Source organism: Tyto alba, unplaced genomic scaffold, assembly GCF_018691265.1.
Source record: "Tyto alba isolate M040663 unplaced genomic scaffold, T.alba_DEE_v4.0 Super-Scaffold_16, whole genome shotgun sequence".
NCBI lineage: Eukaryota > Metazoa > Chordata > Aves > Strigiformes > Tytonidae > Tyto > Tyto alba.
The window spans coordinates 13,993,257-14,011,849 of record NW_024881278.1 but is presented as its reverse complement, the minus strand read 5'-3'; the positions used below and the strand labels follow the sequence as shown (position 1 = coordinate 14,011,849).

General features: G+C 48.8%; 2 protein-coding genes across 3 annotated transcripts in view; one reads left to right on the top strand and one right to left on the bottom strand.

Annotated features, from left to right (window-relative positions):
* Positions 1–7,363, bottom strand: part of ITPKB (inositol-trisphosphate 3-kinase B) — a 70,636-nt gene extending 63,273 nt beyond the window's left edge. The window contains exons 1-2 of the mRNA XM_042789708.1: positions 7,085–7,363; positions 4,678–5,761 (exon numbers count right to left, since the gene is read on the bottom strand). Of these exons, the coding sequence (XP_042645642.1) occupies positions 4,678–5,598 (921 nt within the window). The 5' untranslated portion in view covers positions 5,599–5,761; positions 7,085–7,363. The remainder of the gene's footprint in view (positions 1–4,677; positions 5,762–7,084) is intronic.
* Positions 7,364–8,563: 1,200 nt separating this feature from the next.
* Positions 8,564–16,891, top strand: LOC116960792 (endogenous retrovirus group 3 member 1 Env polyprotein-like). Of its 2 annotated transcripts, none has more exons than XM_042789853.1 (2): positions 8,564–8,959; positions 14,686–16,891. In XM_042789853.1, the coding sequence occupies exon 2, from the start codon at positions 15,078–15,080 to the stop codon at positions 15,987–15,989; it is 912 nt and encodes a 303-aa protein (XP_042645787.1). In that variant the 5' UTR covers positions 8,564–8,959; positions 14,686–15,077; the 3' UTR covers positions 15,990–16,891. The 2 variants fall into 2 exon arrangements, with proteins under 2 accessions (XP_042645787.1, XP_032845219.1); XM_032989328.2 differs by having other exon boundaries at positions 8,564–9,376.
* The last annotated feature ends 1,702 nt before the right edge of the window (positions 16,892–18,593 follow it).

Here is an 18,593-nt window from a genome sequence, read left to right as displayed (position 1 = left end):
ACGCACAGCCTCCGCCTACGGAGAGCGCGAAGCTCTGCCCAGCCTGCCGGGCACCGGCCGATACTGATCGCATCTGGGCATCAGGTCTGCCTGGAAACACAGAGGTGATCACCTCCTTCCCCTCCTCCTCCGAGTCTTCCCACAGCAGGGCTGAAGGAGGAGGCTCCATCCTTTGGCAGCTTACCCGGTGTGCAAAGCACCTTTTCCCTGGGCGATAATATGCATTACCAGAGTAACAGTCGCTCTTCAATGACAAGCAAGCAGGGCCCTAATACATGAGACATTATATTGATACTAAATTGGTGATACCAGTCACAAGCTCATAAGCTTAGGAGCTTTTAAGATAAACACGGTGGGAGGAAGGAGTAAAATATATAAACATAGTCAGCATAAAGATATACATTCATGGGGCTTGCATGCATCACCACCATAGCCATGTGGTCATGGTTTCTGTTACATGGAGACTTCCTGATCTCTGTGACAGCTAGGAAAGGGAATGAAAGTGTATTTAATTTGATTGATTTTTATAGGAACAAATCAGAAGTGCTGTTGTCAGCTTATACCTTGGAACATCTCAAAGAGAAATAAGTAAGGGTCCCACAGGCCCTTGGCTGACACCAACCCTATCTAAACTTGGCTCCTTTCAGAAACGCGTTACAGCCATTGTGAGTCAAACAAATAAATCAATTTAAAAAAATCACTTGTCAGCAGCAATAATGTTAACTTTTTTCAAAAGCTCTTGCCATTTTGCACAGGTTAATGGAAGTCTCTTATTCTGAGCAAGGGGCTCTCCTGTTGAAAGGAGCAGAGGTTTCACAATGTACCGAGAGTCACTTGATTACTATTCCGCCGTATGTCCTTGTGTTTCCACAGCGGCTGTGGGAAAGCCAGGAAGAGGAACACTGCTGTGTCTTGCACTGTTTTTCCAGTAGGGTGTTTTTTTTCCCCTTGACATGTCATTTTTCTATAGTACGTACTTGCACAATTTCTGCCTTTCCCCCCACTCGTCTGTTGTTTTGTCTCTAGTTGCCAAGGAGTTGACAAACCAGGGTATTTAGGTCAACTACACGACTCACTGTAATGACCAGAATTGGAATATCTTTTGTTTAAGGGGTGCAGGCAGCTTCCAAGACTGCGGCCAAGCCTGCTGCTGCTGAGTACACCTTGGTCTATCAGCTCTCCCTTGGGAAGAGCAAACAGGGTCCCCCAGGAACAGCAAAACTCACAGACTTGTGTTTTCCCACTGTAGTCAGTGGGAGTCACAGCTAGAAGGGGGCTTATTTTGGGTGTGTAATCCCCCTCAGGAGCAGGCCTGCTGCCTCAGGATACCTGTGCCACTCCGAGCCTGGGACAGGGAGCACCCTCTCACTCCCCTACACACCCAACCTGTGCGACCAGCCAGGAGGGGAGAAATCCTCCCTCAGCAGGAGACGTGCCATGGTGGAGACAGGTGCCTTCCAACAGCCGCTGTGTCTCCCTGGCTCAGGCGGTGGGTGAGCAGAGGCATCCACTCCTTCCCCAAACCGCCCATGTCACTGTTGCAGTGGGTGTGGGGTGTCCAACCCCAGCGTCCCCGTCCCGACACGCTGCCTGGACAGGCCGTCCCTCCCACGCGGCCCGAGAAGTGTCATCGCCCAAGTGTTTTTTGAAACCTTGCAAGAATCAATAAACAAGCGTGGGGATTCTCCAGCAGCAGCCCGCAGCCTGGGGAAAGCCACAGCTGCAAAAGACCTTATGTGGTGGTTTACTCAGACCTTAAGTGGACTTGCAATGAGGCAACAGCGAAATGTCAGATTGCTCTTACTGTCACTGCACTTCAGAAGTCTGCTATAATCACGGCAGGGTCACTGTATCCCAGTGCTGCACAGCCCACCGGGCACCAGAGCGCTCCAGGGACAGGCAACATACCAAGTAAACTGTTTCAATAAACAAAGGCAGAGTCCGTATCAGCCACCGAGCTGCTCCAGGTCACGGTGTCCAAAAAAGTGGCCACACTCTCTCCCTTCCTCCCTCCTTCCCTCCCTCCCTCCCTTTCACCAGGCAACATCATTTTCTTACTGCCCAATATGTGGGCCTCACCGCAAATGAATTTTCCTACCTGAAGTACAAATGGAGGGACGAGTCCGTGCCAGCCAGAGGGATCTGTCTGTTTCCCGGGGATGCCAGGAGGAACTACAATAGACAGCCGGACATCCCTAACAGATTTGCTAAACCAGACGGCCTCCAGAAAGGAAGGGCAGAAGCAAGCCTGCTGTTTATCAAGTCTGTAAACATGCTACGCGAGATGTGCGGCGCAGACCATATCTGCAGCGAGAACTGCTTTCCTGGGGCTCGCCATTACCGCTCCCCCAGGTGCAACAGCCCTCCCCTGCGCCAGCAGCACCCAGTGCAGACAGGCAGGGCTCTCTCTCTGCCTGCCCAGCGTTCATCTACTCAACCCAGAGGCACGACGTTGGTTTCTGTCGGCCGAGGTCTCCCAGGGTTTATTTTGACGGAAAAGCATGAGTTGTGGAGATTGCTTCTCACACATTCTCCCTCATTACACAACTCATTTCCAGACCGTAGTGCGTTGTTAAAAGGAAATAGTGAGTCCATGAAAACAAATGAGTGTGCAACTTGATACTGTTTCAGTAGCTGCCTTCTGCTGTCATTATGGACTTAAAAGATGCTGCCAACCGGTACACAAAGTTGGGTGTTATTTATACGATTCAGCTTTGAATTACTGGGCATTTGCGCATGATCCTGCTGAGAAGTAGACGACAACCTGCCAAAGCCAGTGATCAGCCCTGCACGGGACCTGCGGAAAGTATCACTGTAAATTAGCCCAGCCGCTCCTGCTGAGACAACTCCAGCACTGAAACACAAAATCAAGTGCACCTCCTCAGGCTGCCTGACACAGTTTGGACCAGATCCTCGTCTCGTTTAGCTTGGAGTAGTCTCACTGAGCCCAGCAGAGTTACTCTGATCTTAGACCTGATCTGAACTCACTCTGATCCAGGCCTTTTGGCAACAGAAACGAGCCTTGCCTGCTCGCTGCCGAGCCACCCTCCTGACTGAGCTCACTGGAGGCCGCAGGAGGCTGCTCAGAGTCAGCTTGAGGCTCCAGGAAGCTTTCCACAAGAGCATCAGGCATGATTTTGCCCATCAGCGAACTGTTTTCAGAAGCAAATCAGTGGGATCTGGCACTAGGCACAGTCATTAGTATAGAGAATAGAGCAGAGATTACTACAGCTCATGCACACAAAACTAGCAGAATTTAATCATCAGAGGAATTGTAGCAGCTCCCAAAGGGAGCAAGCTGATTCATCAGTCAAGAGGCCCAAAATACAAAACTGTCTGCAAACATGATGAGCCACAGACTCGTAACTTCATTAACTGTGCTTTTACTCAACTGCTTCTTCATCCTGAGCAGAACTGAGACCGAGTTCTTGGAACAGGACACAGCAAGTAGAAAAGCAAAGGTATTTATTTCAGCCTGCTGTTTTACAAACCACAGTCTGTCAGTTCTTCATGAGTTTGATACCTTCACTTTACTTAGATGTTTCCCTGCAGTGGCCTCCCTCGTGTCATTGAGCTTAGCAGAGTTTCACTATCATGTATCTTTGGAAAGTTAAACATAGTGAGCCACTCCACTGAAAGTTGACGGGCCTTTATCAAACTCTTTAAAATTAAGGAGCTACTGGCTTGCCCAGCATTTTTCAGGGTTTGTCGGTGTGATGCTCCAGTGCTGAGCTTGAGTCAATGTAATGTCTCAGAGCCAGGGGATGGGAGAGCCCACGTGCTGGTTGGAGAACCTCGTGATGGGCACGCTGCACTGGGGTGAAGTGGTTCAAAGCTCTCTGGATAAATGATGTGACAGCTCAGAGCAAAGCACAGTCTGTGAGGAACATTCAGACATGGAATGAACTCCCCAAGTGACACGAGAAATCCCGTGACTGTCTTGCCTATAAGAGTGCCTCAAAACCCTCCTCTCTGAGGAGACCTTTCTGCTCTAAGGGTAATACAACAATGATGCTTTCTCTCACCTGAAGTCCCCCAACCAGCCCCAAAACAAGATCCAGAAACAAATGAACTTAACATAAATACCTGACAAATATACGCTTACTTAAAATATAAGATGCCCCATAAGCAAAAAGTTTTATTCAGAAGGGGAATTACCAGAAATTCTAGAGATTTTTGCTTCCATGTGAAAAGGCACACAGACACTATGGCGACGGGCATCAGTATAAATTTTAACAGACAGCTGGCCCACACAGTTTCGACTCCAAGGAGGAAATAAATTCTCCCTTAGGCTCATGTAAATCATGGGAAACCTCCAGCATCCAGACAAGCTGTGCTGAGGGAAAGCTGAGGTTTGTAACCGCATGTCAGTAGACGACTGCAGTCTGTGGGTGCACGTTGAGCATGCCGGCGGGCAGCCTGCAGCGCTGGGGAAGCTCTGCAAGGACCACGCACAGTGGGACGGGTACTGCTGCTCTCTCCTGCGAGCAGGGGATTTTCAGACTAGGAACAGGGATAAGCTTATCATGGGAGGGAAAGCAGGCACTGCTGAGCAAATGGGAACTTTCTCCGCAGACCTCTGCTGCGACAGACCTCTGCCCTCCCGCTGCAACGGTGCCTCAGAGCAGGGATACTGCCAGCCCTCACCCCACCTCCCCGGGGCTGGTGCAAACTCACCACTCGGGGCTTCTGCTGGTCCAGGGTCTGCAGGAAGGCTGGTGTCTGGTCCAGGGTGCGCTCGGGGTCGCTGGAGATGTCCTCCTCGGACTCCTCCCAGGATGAGGAGAAGCCAGTGGAAGAGGCTGAAGATGACGACAGCTTCCGGACGGGCAGGCTGCCGGGGGGCACGGCGCCCGCCTCCTCCTCCGGGCCCCCCAGGTCCGTGACGATGACGGCGGGGATGCTCCCGCCGAGGGCTGAGCGCTGGCCCTCGAGTCCTGTGGGGACCACCAACACCTCGCCTCGCTGCGGTGCAGGCCCTGATGGCTCCAGGGTGGTTCTGTCCTCCGCCAGCCCCACGGCTGGGACCACCATCACCACCGGCCTCCCCGAGGACTCTGCCGTGCTCGGCCAGACCTCCACCCCACCAACACTGGGGGCCTCGCTCTCCCCGTAGGCTCGCGGCCGGGGTCCGGTTCCAAGTCCCACCATGGGCGCTATGGGGCTGGCGGGACGGGGCCGGGATGGCCGGGGGCTCCGCGGCAGCTGGGCAGCAGAGCTGTGCGCCTGGATGTGTGCCTCGAAGAGCCCCACTTTCTGGTTCACCTGGACGTTGTGCAGCTCTCGCTGAAGTTGCCGTGCTGTGGGGGGTCCTGGCTGACCCTCTTCACTCCAGCTACCCCGCCGCCCCCCAGGGCTGCCCGGCTGCCGTGGGGGCTCCTCGAGGGGCGGGAAGAGGAAAGCGGGGCCACGGCGCGGGGAGCGGGGTGGCACGGGGGCTGGGCTGAAGACGGGGAGCGGACGGCAGCTGCCGGGTGTCTCCGGGCCCCTGGGTAGCACTTGTCTGGGAGGAGGCGGCGTCTTGCTCCCGCCGCTTGTCACCTCGCTGTTGCTATTCATCATCACCAAGCTATTGAGCGCATAGCAGTACACGGCCATAGTAGTCAGCCGGGGCGCACAGGGGGGCCGCCGCCGCCGCCGCCTCGGCGCTCAGGCTCCGCGGGGCTGCCAAGGGTCTCTCCACGCCGGGACCAGCAGCATCGCTGGGAGGCAGCAGGGGAGCTGGGCTGGCCCCGGCCCCCAGCTCCATAAAACGAGACGGCTGCGGAGAGAGAGAGAGAGAGAGAGAGAGAGAAGCAGTGAGAGTAGCTCTGCACCCCTCCTAAGCTCACCCTCCAGCTGTGCACACAGCTGGCCGGACTCTTCCCTTCCTGCATTCCCCCTCCTCCAGTCACTGCATGCATCCCCAGTGTGCCACCCCTGGGGACACAGCCCAGCCTGGTTGTCAGAAGGGTCTGAGCCAAGGGGAGATCAGGTTTGGGGCTGTTTCCCCTCTTTCCTGCCTTCCCTGCCCCCTCTCCGGGTTGCCAGTTGATGCAGCCGCAGCAGCGGTGTCCAAGAGGACGCAGAGTCAGCAGCCGTTCCCGCAAGAGAATTAGGGAGTTACGGCTGACTGGTGTGAGCTGAGAGTTGGCAGCTTTCAAGCTTTGGTCCCAAAAGCTGACATTTTCTGAAGGAAGGGAAAAACTCCAAACAGCTCAAATTTGCCACCTTCCAGCTTGTCACCTACGACCGAGACTAAGCCCCGAGCACGGATTTCTGTTCAGTGATACACGTGAGGGCTCCCTGCTTGCACGGTTTTGAATGGTATGGGACCACATCTCCACTCCTTCCCTAACTCCCCGTGGGCAGCAACAGGAGTTTGCACACCTTCACCCGTGCCCTGCCTAAAGGTGCCCCCCTGCCTTCCGGGGCACCGACCGCTGCAGCCGCCTCCGAGCGACTGCCCGGATCTCCCTCGCAGAGCTGTGTGGCAGCGTTGGTGTGTGCGAGAGACTCTGCTTTTGTAGGTGGCTCTCTGTGCCCCCCCGTGCTGCCCTCCTTCGTGCCTGTTTGCCCCCTGCACCGCTGGAGTTGCAATCCCCATGCCAGAACACACAAAGACGCTGCCCGCACCAGTGCGTGGGCTCGCTGACCCCGGCTCCGGCCGTACATGTCTTTGGAAGCGCTTGCGTGCGGTGCAAGCCGGCGGTACCCCTGCCAGGCTCCCGGCAGGTAAATGCCCACACGTCTAAGTGCCCGTGCGACCAAAAGGCTCCCCATCCCTTCAAGGCGCTGCCCGGCGGCGGCGTGAGGCTCAGCAGAGCCCAAGCACCCCCTCTTTACGGGGATCCCCCTCACTGCAACGCTCCCAGCCCTCCAGCTCGGGTGTGAAAGCGAGCACCGGCGCAAGGTGCCCGGCCAGATTTTGGGGTAGGGGGACAGACTGCTTGGACGCCAGGGCAGGCTGCGGGGCCCCGGGGCTCAGCCAGCCCCTCTGCCCGCCCTCACCTCGCCCCTTCCTCCCGGGGGAGGGGGGGGGGTGGGGGTGTAACCCCGGCGGAGGGGGGCAGCCGCGTCCCCCCCCCCACCCGCCGCCGCTTACCTGGGAGCGGGATCCGCGCCCGCCCTCACTGCGCGGTGCCCGGCAGCTCCCGCCGGCGCCGGCGGCCGCAGGGCGCTGCACCAACCATCTCCGCGGGCGCGGAGCGCGGCCGGCAGTCCCGCTCGCTCCGCGGGTTCTGGACGGCTTTTCCTCGCCCCGCGGGGTTGGCGGGGGGGGGGGCGCCGGGCTCTGCCCCTCCGCGCTCGGGCGGCGGAGGTTGCGCGGGTGGCTCCGCGCCGCGGCCCCGGCGCCCGCTCCCGGTGCGGCTGGAAAGGCGGAGAGGGGCGGGGGGGGGGGGAGGGTGGAGGAGGAGGAGGAGAAGGAGAGGAGCGGCGAGGAGGAGGAGAGCGGAGGGAGGGGGTAGGAGAGCAGGAAGGAAGTTGTGAGCCTGTCTGGGGTTGAACTCAGCGGAACAAGTTTCTTTTTTTTTTTTTTTTTTTTTTTTTTTGCTCGGCGCTGCTCGGCTGGAGGGAAATACTGAGAAGAGAAAAAAAAAAGTTTCCATTGTTAACTAAGAAAAAGCAAAAAAAAAAAAAAAAAAAAAACCAAAAAAACAACACACCGCCGCGTTTTGGCCGCTGTGGGTTAGATACACGAGCCATTTTCCACCCGCGGCCGGGGCGTGAGGTGCGGGTCCCGCCAGCCCCTTGCCGAGCCCCGGCACAGCCCGGCTCTCCCCCACATCCCCAGGCGGGGTTGTACGCACATCCACTCGCTGTGGCTGTGCCCCAGGTTTAGGCAGGGCTGTAGCTAACCCGTCCAGGACGCTCTCCGTCTTTTTTTTTTTTTTTGGCTCAGGGTAGGCCACAGACAGCATTTTCTCAGCTCCTGCAGCCCCCAGGCACGGGTCCCGCTTGGCAGAGGGAACAGGCTCTTGGCTGTGATACAGCGTGATTTCTGTATCAAGATAACTCATTGGAAGTAGTTGTCTGTACGTCAGCACTTCAGGAGAGCCGGCGCTGCGATTTGCTCTCAAAGTAGTAGTCAAGGTCAAACCCAGATGGCAGTTTTGGGGTTGGTCTGGACCAGCCAAGGGGGAAAAAGAAACAAAACAAAACAAAAAAAACAAACAAAAATACCCCCAGCAATTTGCCCCTGCTAGGATTTCACAGCTAGGAATTTCCCCTAGAGAGGGAAATCGATGTCACAGCAGATCAGCTTTTTGTAATTAAGACATAGCCTCAAGAGTGTAAACAGGGGCAGAGAGGTCTCCAAATTTGCAGGTGGTGTGCATTGCCAATCCCACAGGCAGACAGACAGAGACACCCAAAATGAGCTTATGTTTGTTTTTCCAGTAAGAGAAATGCTATTTTGAATTCAGTGCAGGAAAGGAGAATTTTAGACTCTTTCCACTCCACCCGTTTCCTCACTCTCTGTGCTCGGTCAGGAACAGCTCTTTCATGAAATAAAGTATGTGATCAATCTTTCTCAGAAAAGTGACCCCACTGAGCATAATGGCATTATTCATGGTGTGGAAAACATAGGCATGATTCGTGTCAAAATAAAATACGGTGTGATAAATGTAATTGTTGTACCCTGTGTGGGTCTGAAATGATGTGTGATCACTATAACCCATATAATAATTGTGATGAATGTTGGAATCGAATCGAGAATATGCAAGAATAAAATATAGTTGAGTGTGCTTCTTGCTCAGAACAATGTAACCGCTTCTTAGAAACTCCGCCTTGAGATGATGCAACCTCTGCTGAGGAAAGCCCGCTGAAAGACAAAACTCCGCCACTTTCTAAAGATCCAACAGGAGAACAGCGCGCCAAGAGGCAGAGACTTCCAGACTTTCAAAGGACCCAATAAGGGACGGAAATCTACCCCAGCAACTCGAATGATCCAGTGGAGGAAGAGCAGGACGGCTCTCTGGTAAACGGGGATTGGTCAAGACGCAGATGCAAGAGTATAAAAGACCCTGCTGTTAGAACTCGGGGTGTGTGGCGGAGCTGAGACTCCCCGCGCACCCAGCGCTGCTTTGCTTATTGCTTCTCACCCTAAATTGATTGAACCCAAATAAAATTGTATGCTTGTTATGAGATTGGACTTCAGTCAATTATAACAATTTGGTGACCCCGACGTGATCTCCAAGTGGTTTCCTGAATTGTTGTTCCTCAGGGGGCACCCCACAAATTGTGGCTCGAGGAATAGCAGTCTGGGTTAATCTGTGGAGATCAACGAGCGAAAAGAGAGGCAATAACCAAAGGAATCGGAGCTCCAAGGGAAAGACTGCAGTATAAATTACCCGTAATTCTGGTGCACGAAAATCTGAGTGAAGACGACGGAGTCGTGAGTATAAGGGATGCCGTTCAGTTGGGTGGGATTCGGTTGCTTGTACGTGAGAGTGTGATTGAGACAGAACCTCATACTGGAAACAGAAGCTAATTCCGGAGCCAGGATTTGAGTTCCAAAGTGAGTGCGGAGGTTTTCTAACTGCGGTTCAAACTCCCGCGAGGGACTTGGCCGGTGAAGGACTGAAGCAGATCCTACAGGACTCGAGGGTGGGAGCGCTGTTCCTAGGGGATACGTGGGTGGGTGAAGGGTTCAACCCCCCCGCAAGACACTCTTACTGGTAACCAAGGGTGAGAGGAATTGCCACAAAATTCCCAAGGGATACGTGGGTGGGTGAAGGATTCAACTCCCTGGATTCAACCCCCTGCAAGGGCGATAGGAATTGCCATAAGATTCCTAAAATGGGCCAAAATAAGTCAAAATCTGAAAAGGGGTCAAAATCTAAAAAGGGAAAAAAGAAGGAAAAAGAATTGCCAAATATCCCCCCAGATAGTCCCCTTGGGACAATGCTTAAGCACTGGGGTTCCTGGCCATCTCAGAAAGGGAAAGCTAAGGAAAAGATGGTCCATTACTGTATGGAAGTATGGACAAAAGAGGAAATTCAGCCCGATCACCTATATTGGCCGATATTTGAATCTTTTGATGATTGGATCTGTTAGGCATTGAATCTATACGTGAATAGTAAAGAACCCTTTAGTCAGGAAGAGAGTGAATATGCTGCACTGTGGAAAGGGTCGGAAACTGGAAGATCGGTTTTGTTATTTCCTTTGGAAGAAAAGAAAGAAAACAGAAGAAAAAGAAACTAAACCAAACGCGTTATCATGGGAGCCATTAGACAATTTACCCCCACCTTATATAAGGCAGAACACGGAAGGCCGTCAGGAGAGAATATATCCCCAACTGCCTCCTGACCCCTCTCTGTCGGCTCCCCCACCCTCTCCTCCTTCTAGTCACACCAGGAGCAAAACAGTACAGAGAGAGAGGGATAAAATTCATGAAAAAGAAGAAGCAGTGACCCTAGCCCCGCTTCGAGAGGTACCAATGGGAGGAGACATAGGAAGAATTGGATTTGTAACAGTACCTTTGAATACAGGTGATGTGAGACTCTTTAAAAAGGAAATGGGTCGTTTACTAGACAATCCTTTGGGAGTCTCTGAACGATTAGATCAGTTCCTAGGTCCTAATACCTATACCTAGGAGGAAATGCAGTCTATCTTAGGAATATTGTTTATGGCCAAAGAAAGATCTATGATTAGACAAGCGGGAATGCAGATGTGGGAGAGAAGGCACCAACAAGGCCCTCCTGGAAAACAGAAATGGCCTAACCAGAACCCAAACTGGAATAACCAAAATGCCTGTGATAGGCAAAATATGTCAGATTTAAGAGAATTGGTTATACAGGGCATTAGGGAAGCAGTTCCAAGGGGGCAAAATATTAACAAGGCTTTTAGCGAACATCAGGGGAGGGACGAGTCTCCTACGGACTGGCTAGAGAGGTTGCGAAAAAAATTTACAGATGTATTCTGGGGTGGACCCAGCTTCTCAATCGGAGAAGCATTATTAAAAACCCAATTTGTAGCCAGATCCTGGGGAGATATAAGAAAGAAACTGGAAAAGTTGGATGATTGGCAAGATCAAGGACTGCAGGAATTGTTGAGGGAAGCTCAGAAAGTGTATGTAAGGAAAGATGAGGAGAAGCAGAAAGCGAAAGCAAAAACATTCGTAGCTGGGGTCCGGGAAACTCAGCAAAAGGAACAACCAAGAATGATCTCAGAAACTCCCAGATCAGAAGGTAGAAGAGGACAGTCAATGATCCTGAGGGAGAGGAATAGGGATTCTCCTAGGGGAATACCCGAATGTTATTATTGTGGGCAGAAGGGACATATCAAAAGGCATTGTCGGAAGCGAATGAAAGATGAAGAGATGTTTAAGAATGAAGAATAGGGGTGTCAGGGGCTACATATTTTGGGGACCAGAACAATAACGGAGCCCTTGATAAATTTAAAAATAGGTCCCCAAGGAGAGGAAGTGACATTTTTAGTAGATACAGGGGCTGAAAAATCTACGGTCCAGCATATTCCTAGAGGTTGTCAAATCAGCAGGGATCGACCCTGGTGGTGGGTGCTAAAGGAGAACCTTTTAGAGTCCCCATTATTAAGAATGTAGAAATTGAATCAAAAGCTCGAATATGTGTAGGAGACTTTTTATTAGTTGAAGAAGCAGAACACAACCTCTTAGGACGAGATTTAATTATTAAATTAGGTATAGGGTTAGAGGTAGAGAAACAAAATATCTCGGTAAAGTTGTATCACTTAACTGAAGAGGATGAAAAGGGCATAACCCAGAAAGTTTGGTATAATAAAGGAGAAATAGGAAAATTGGATATTGAGCCGCTAAGAGTGGAAATAATAAACCTAAGAGAACCAATAAGAGTTAGACAATATCCAATCTCATTAGAAGGAAGAAAACGATTAAAACCAATAATTGACAACTTAATTCAAAAAGGGACTTTGGAGCCTTGCATGTCCCCACATAATACACCCATCCTTCCAGTTAAGAAACCAGATGGTAGTTATTGGCTAGTTGAGGATTTGAGAACCATCAACCAGAGGACCATCACTAGGTTCCCGGTAGTGGCAAATCCATACACTTTATTGAATCAAGTATCCCCTGAACATATCTGGTACAGTGTAATAGATCTGAAGAATGCTTTTGGGGCTTGCCAACTGTCGGAAGCCAGTAGGGATTATTTCGCCTTTGAGTGGGAAGATCCGGACACAGGCAGAAAACTACAACTAAGGTGGACAGTATTACCTCAAGGTTTTACTGAATCTCCAAATTTGTTTGGACAGGCACTAGAAAAATTACTCACATTCTTTGAAAATAAAGGTGATGTAAAACTCCTACAATATGTAGATGATTTGTTAATAGCGGGGAAATCAGAAAAGGAGGTTTGGGAAAACACTATAGATTTATTGAATTTTCTTGGAGAAAGGGGACTGAAAGTGTCACGGAGTAAATTGCAATTTACTGAACCAGAGGTAAAATACTTAGGGCATTGGATCACTAAAGGGAAGAAAAAATTAGACCCAGACAGGATAGCAGGGATAGTTGCCTTGCCGGCTCCAAAAAACAAAAAGAGAAATTTGACAATTACTAGGACTGCTGGGATATTGCAGACAATGGATAGAGGGATTCAGTGAGAAGGTAAAGTTTTTATATGAAAAACTTACTTCGAACATGATAAAACGGTCATCACAGGATGATGAAAAATTCCAAAGTCTTAAGGATACCCTGGTAACGTCTCCTGTATTGAGCATCCCAGACCTAAATAAACCATTTCAACTCTTCGTAAATACCAGTAATTATACTGCCTATGGAGTACTTACTCAGGATTGGGCTGTAAGTAAAAAGCCCGTGGGATATTTTTCAAAACTATTAGATCCAGTAAGCAGAGGATGGCTAACGTGTTTGCAAGCAGTGGTGGATGTGGCCTTGTTACTCGAAGAAGCTAGGAAGGTTACATTCAGGGGATCTTTAGTAGTACATGCCCCTCATGACATTAGAGGAATCCTCCAACAGAAAGCAGATAAATGGCTTACTGACAGTAGATTATTAAAATACGAAGCTATTTTAATTCACTCCTCCAATTTGGATTTAAGGACGACTGTGGCACAGAACCCAGCACAGTTTTTGTTTGGGGGATGGGAGGAGGCTTCGGTACTCAAGCATAACTGTATAGATTTAGTAGAGTTGCAAACAAAAATTAGACCAGATCTAGAGGAAGAAGAGTTGGAGGAAGGGGAAAGATTATTTATAGATGGGTCTTCACGAGTGATTGAAGGGAAGAGAAAATCAGGATATGCCATCATAGATGGGAACAATGTTGAAGTAATAGAATCTGGGCCACTGAGTGCCAGCTGGTCAGCGCAGGCATGTGAATTATATGCCCTTTTGAGGGCATTGAAAAGATTACAAAATAAGAAAGGGACAATTTTTATGGATTCAAATTTATGCTTTTGGAATAGTCCACACATTTGGAAGAATATGGGAGGAAAGGGGTTTAATAAATAACCAGGGAAAGGGATTAGTATATGAAGAACTAATAAAACAAATATTGCAGGCTATACGAGAACCTGAGGCAATATCTATAACTCATGTCAGAGAACACCAAAAAGGGTTGCAATTTAGAATTAGGGGAAATAATTTAGCAGATGAAGAAGCCAAGCGAGCGGCTCTCTTAACCTTGACAACCCTTCAGCAACCAGGACTAAAAGAGGAACAAACAAATGAACAAAAGGCTTATTCTGAATGTGAAATATTGGAATATGAAAAATTAGGAGCTAAACAGAAAGACGATAAATGGATTTTGCCAGATGGTAGGGAAATGTTACCAAAAGGGTGTGCCAGAAGGATATTGCAAAGGTTACATCAACAGACACATTGGGGAGCTAGAGCTCGTGTGGATCGGTTCCTAAAATTTATATGTGTATAGGAATTTTTGAAATTGCAAAACAAGAGGTGCAGGATTGTTTAATTTTTCAGATAATTAATAAAAAACAAATAAGACAGACACCAAAAGGAGGGAGGCCTCTGGCTCACTGACCCTTTGAAAGGATACAGGTGGATTTTACTGAATTACCAAAGGTGGGACGTTATAAGTATCTTTTGGTGGTCACTGACCAGCTAACCCACTGGGTTGAGGCATTCCCTGCTACGAGAGCCACGGCTCAGACAGTAGTAAAGCAGTTACTTGAGAAAATCATTCCCCGATACGGGATGATTAAAGTAATCAACTCAGATCAAGGATCTCATTTTACATCTAAGATTCTTAAAAATGTTATATCAGCTTTGGGAATCCAATGGGACCATCACACTCCCTGGCATCCCCAAAGTTCTGGAAGAGTGGAAAAGGTAAATCAGACTCTAAAACATCAATTATCGAAACTTATGATTGAGACAAAAATGATATGGATAAAGTGTCTTCCCCTGGCGTTGTTAAACATCAGAACTATGCCAAATTCAGTAACTGGAATTTCACCTCTGGAAATGTTGTATGGAATGCCTTATACCCAAGGGTTGTCAATAGATCATCCCAAATTGGAAGATATGACTATTCAACATTATATCATAGAATTGAATAAAAACATGCAGGAGCTCAGGGCTAAAGGATTATTAGCCCAGAGCACCCCTTTGGATTTTGCAAGACACAAAATTCAGCCAGGAGATAGTGTTGGTAAAAAGCTGGAGAGAAGATAGCTTTAACACTCGATGGAAAGGACCATTTCTTGTTCTTTTAACTACAGAAACTGCGATAAGGACGGCTGAAAAGGGATGGACACACGCATCAAGGGTGAAGGGACCTATAGAGGAATGGAGGGTCGTAACTGAACCTGGAAATACCAAACTCACCTTTAAAAGGACTTGATGAGGGAGGTTCATATTGACTTCTGTAAAAAAGTAAATTCTAATTGAACAGCGTATAGAAAGCAGACGTACTTTAGCTTTTCCCCACTTTTTCCAAGTCCTTGTTCGTGCTGGAAGTCCTGTATTGAGTAAAATAATTCCTATCACCCACAAAGAGAAGAAAGGCACACCCTGGTAAAAGCCGGAGAGGGCAAGGCCGGAGGGAATCGGTGCTGCAGCTTACAAGGTCTTCCGAGGTCTGCAACCCCTGAGGTGGTGACCGCTGAGCATTATGATCCTGACCGGACCTCTCTTGGTATGGGTCCTGATTGGAACCCTGGGGGAAGGTGTGGACACCTCTTCCGACCATTGCAGTGAGTGTATTGCTGTAACAATGCAAGGTGATACAGTCTCCCATACATTGATCTACTATACCCACTACGAATGTAAAGGGCAGATCATGGGTGATTGCATATACAATCAAACCAAATATAAACTCTGTAAGGATCTTTCAACCAACAAGGTCATGTGCTATGATCCTGATATACTTCCAACTCTCTATTGGATAGAATTGAGAACAGAAGGATACATAAAGAAAGGGAAATATAAATATGATGGATGGAAAACTTTGGCAGTAAGTAATCAGGTTTATAGTCCTAATTCCCCAGTATCGGTCATTTTTGATGTCTGCCAAGCGGTAGATAGGGACTATTACTCAGCTGACTGTGGAGATATAAATCAGAGGAGACAATATGGGAAAACCGAAAAATACATGTGTATGAATCGTGGGAATTCTTATCTCGCATCCGGGGTCCACGGAGGCCACTTGTGTGGAAATACATGGGAGGCTGTGTGTTGGGCAACCGCTAACTGGGGCTATGAATATCATTGTCCCTATCTGAAGGCCAAATTGGAAAAGATAAAGGCAAGCCCAACTTGTGGACTTTATAACTGTACGCTGGTCAATCTAACAATTATAGATCCTTTGTCTTGGAGAGTAACGAAAAAGGTAACAGATTTCGGAATCAAGATCTGGGCCTCCGGTTATGATCCAGGAGCCATAGTCCGAATAGTTTATCATCAAGAAGTAAGGCAAACCATAGAACATCGTTTGTTATTCAACTCGTTTTATCATGAAATGGAAACAGGAGTCAAATATGAAATTCCCACAGTTATGAACAGGTTAGAGAAAAGAAGAAAGTAGCCCATGTCCCAGTGCAAACGTGGAATGGGTTTAATGTTGGAAATTTAGGATCATGGAGGTCATTCTTTAATGGTGATTGGATTACTAACGTGGGTATTGTACTCCTAGGAATATGTGGAGGGCTGTTAATTATCCCTTGTATAATTCCATGTTTTACTCGGTTAATACGATCGGTGGTACAAAGTATGCAACCAGAAATAAAGAATAATAAGACTCCATTAAGGTATTAGAGACTGAAACAACCCCAACTTTAACGGCAGCACGGAAAGCTGTTATCAAATTAGAAACCAAGACACGAATCAATAAGATAAACAAAGACAAAGGGGGGAATTGTGGAAAACATAGGCATGATTCATGTCAAAATAAAATACGGTGTGATAAATGAATTGTTGTACCCTGTGTGGGTCTGAAATGATGTGTGATCACTATAACCCATATAATAATTGTGATGAATGTTGGAATCGAATCGAGAATATGCAAGAATAAAATATAGTTGAGTGTGCTTCTTGCTCAGAACAATGTAACCGCTTCTTAGAAACTCCGCCTTGAGATGATGCAACCTCTGCTGAGGAAAGCCCGCTGAAAGACAAAACTCCGCCACTTTCTAAAGATCCAACAGGAGAACAGCGCGCCAAGAGGCAGAGACTTCCAGACTTTCAAAGGACCCAATAAGGGACGGAAATCTACCCCAGCAACTCGAATGATCCAGTGGAGGAAGAGCAGGACGGCTCTCTGGTAAACGGGGATTGGTCAAGACGCAGATGCAAGAGTATAAAAGACCCTGCTGTTAGAACTCGGGGTGTGTGGCGGAGCTGAGACTCCCCGCGCACCCAGCGCTGCTTTGCTTATTGCTTCTCACCCTAAATTGATTGAACCCAAATAAAATTGTATGCTTGTTATGAGATTGGACTTCAGTCAATGTTGCAAATATCTGCAGATTCTGGTCATCTGTTGCTCCCATTCCCTTGTGTCTGCATACACACATCAAAAAGTAGGAACGTTTGAAAGAAATAATAAATCCAGGAATACATGCAGATACAGGCATCTTCTTTTTTAAAATCAGCCGCACTATGCTATTCTAATAGCATCTGCATGTACTTGCAAGCACTACTGCACATCTGTGTATGGATGTTTTGACCATTCTTTGGGGTTATTTAAGAGTATTTACGCTAGCATAACCACAACGGGTGCTTACAGCCCTTTCTTAAAGTCCCACAAATTCAAACACCGTCAGATATTCATCCTATCAGAACAGGACAAAGGACTGGTGAATTCACTGTGGCACATTTATTGATACAAAATACCATAAGGGAGACCTGGCCTTAAAACGTGGCAGTATTTTTGTCATGTAACAGAAATACGTGACTTCCAGAGCCAGAGCTAGAGCTGTTCTGTGGGCACTATATACAATGACAAGGTTTTTTTTTTTTTCAAGAAGGAAGTGGCTAATAAAAGTGGAAAGAGGAAAAAAAAGTCTAGGGATAAGTCTTTGACTTTTCAGAATGGGTACATACAGGAGGGAAATAATTGTTTCCAGACTGGAGCCAGGCAGCAGTCCACATTGTATAGTGAAGAAAGAGCAGACAGCTTTCAGCACACTTGTTTCCAATCAAGTGGATGCCAAGTGTTTGAGGTTAGCCTGAATGGAAAGCACGAACTGAAACAGGTTGCTAGACCAATCCAGGAACAAGGATGGAGGCAAGAAAGGAGACAAGTTCTGTCACAGCCACAGACGGACGTCTCCACGCACTGGCACTGCTGTAGTTACTTGGTGCTGCTGAGGAGCCCTCTCCATGGCTTCGGCAGCGTTGCGTCAGGTGCTGTATGAAGAGAACAAAAAGGCTGTCCCACTCCTACTCGCTTGCAATCTCAGCGTATGTTCTTCAAGTAAAAGTCCAATGCTGGGTCTTTAAAGATCTTGCTTCAGCTTAAGCCATGCTCTTCATTTGAATTCATGCTTCCTGCTTCCAAAAAAAATCCTTGCAGTGCTTGAGGATACTGAAGCAGGCTGGGTTAGGGCAAACAGATGATCCAGCCAACTTCTGTGTGGGCAACTTGTCCTTACTCAAGAGAGTGGGGCCATTAAAATGAACAGGTTCTTCTACTCAGGAAGGGCATATATCCACTGCAGGATGTATTTAGTCCCAAAATAAAGCGAGGACAGACACTTACAGAAGGGTATGGAGCTGCCCGAACTGTGTAACATCTCAGCTGACACACTGGCTATAAGCGTTTGGCGAAAGAAATATCACAGCTGACAAAGTTAATGGTCTCCCAGCACCCCTGTGCACTTGAAGGGAGCCACATTAATTATCATGTCTTACTTAAAAATAGTTGTTCCAAATGTTCTCACTGTGCCCAGTGAGCAGCATGAGTGGGTCAGCCGGGCTACGGCCGCTGCGCCCCTGGGCTGGGGGCTGCCGAGCGCTGCGGGGTGGTGGCTGCTGGTGGGGGGCAGCAGGCTGGGCCCTGCTGCATGTGAACGAGTGGGGGAAAGAGGGGGTTTGGCTGCTGGTGGGAGCCAGGGGGCAAGAGGAGGTTTGGCTCTCGCAGCAGGAGCGCCCGTGCCCCACTGGAGCCAGATGAGAGGGCTGTTCAGGCAGG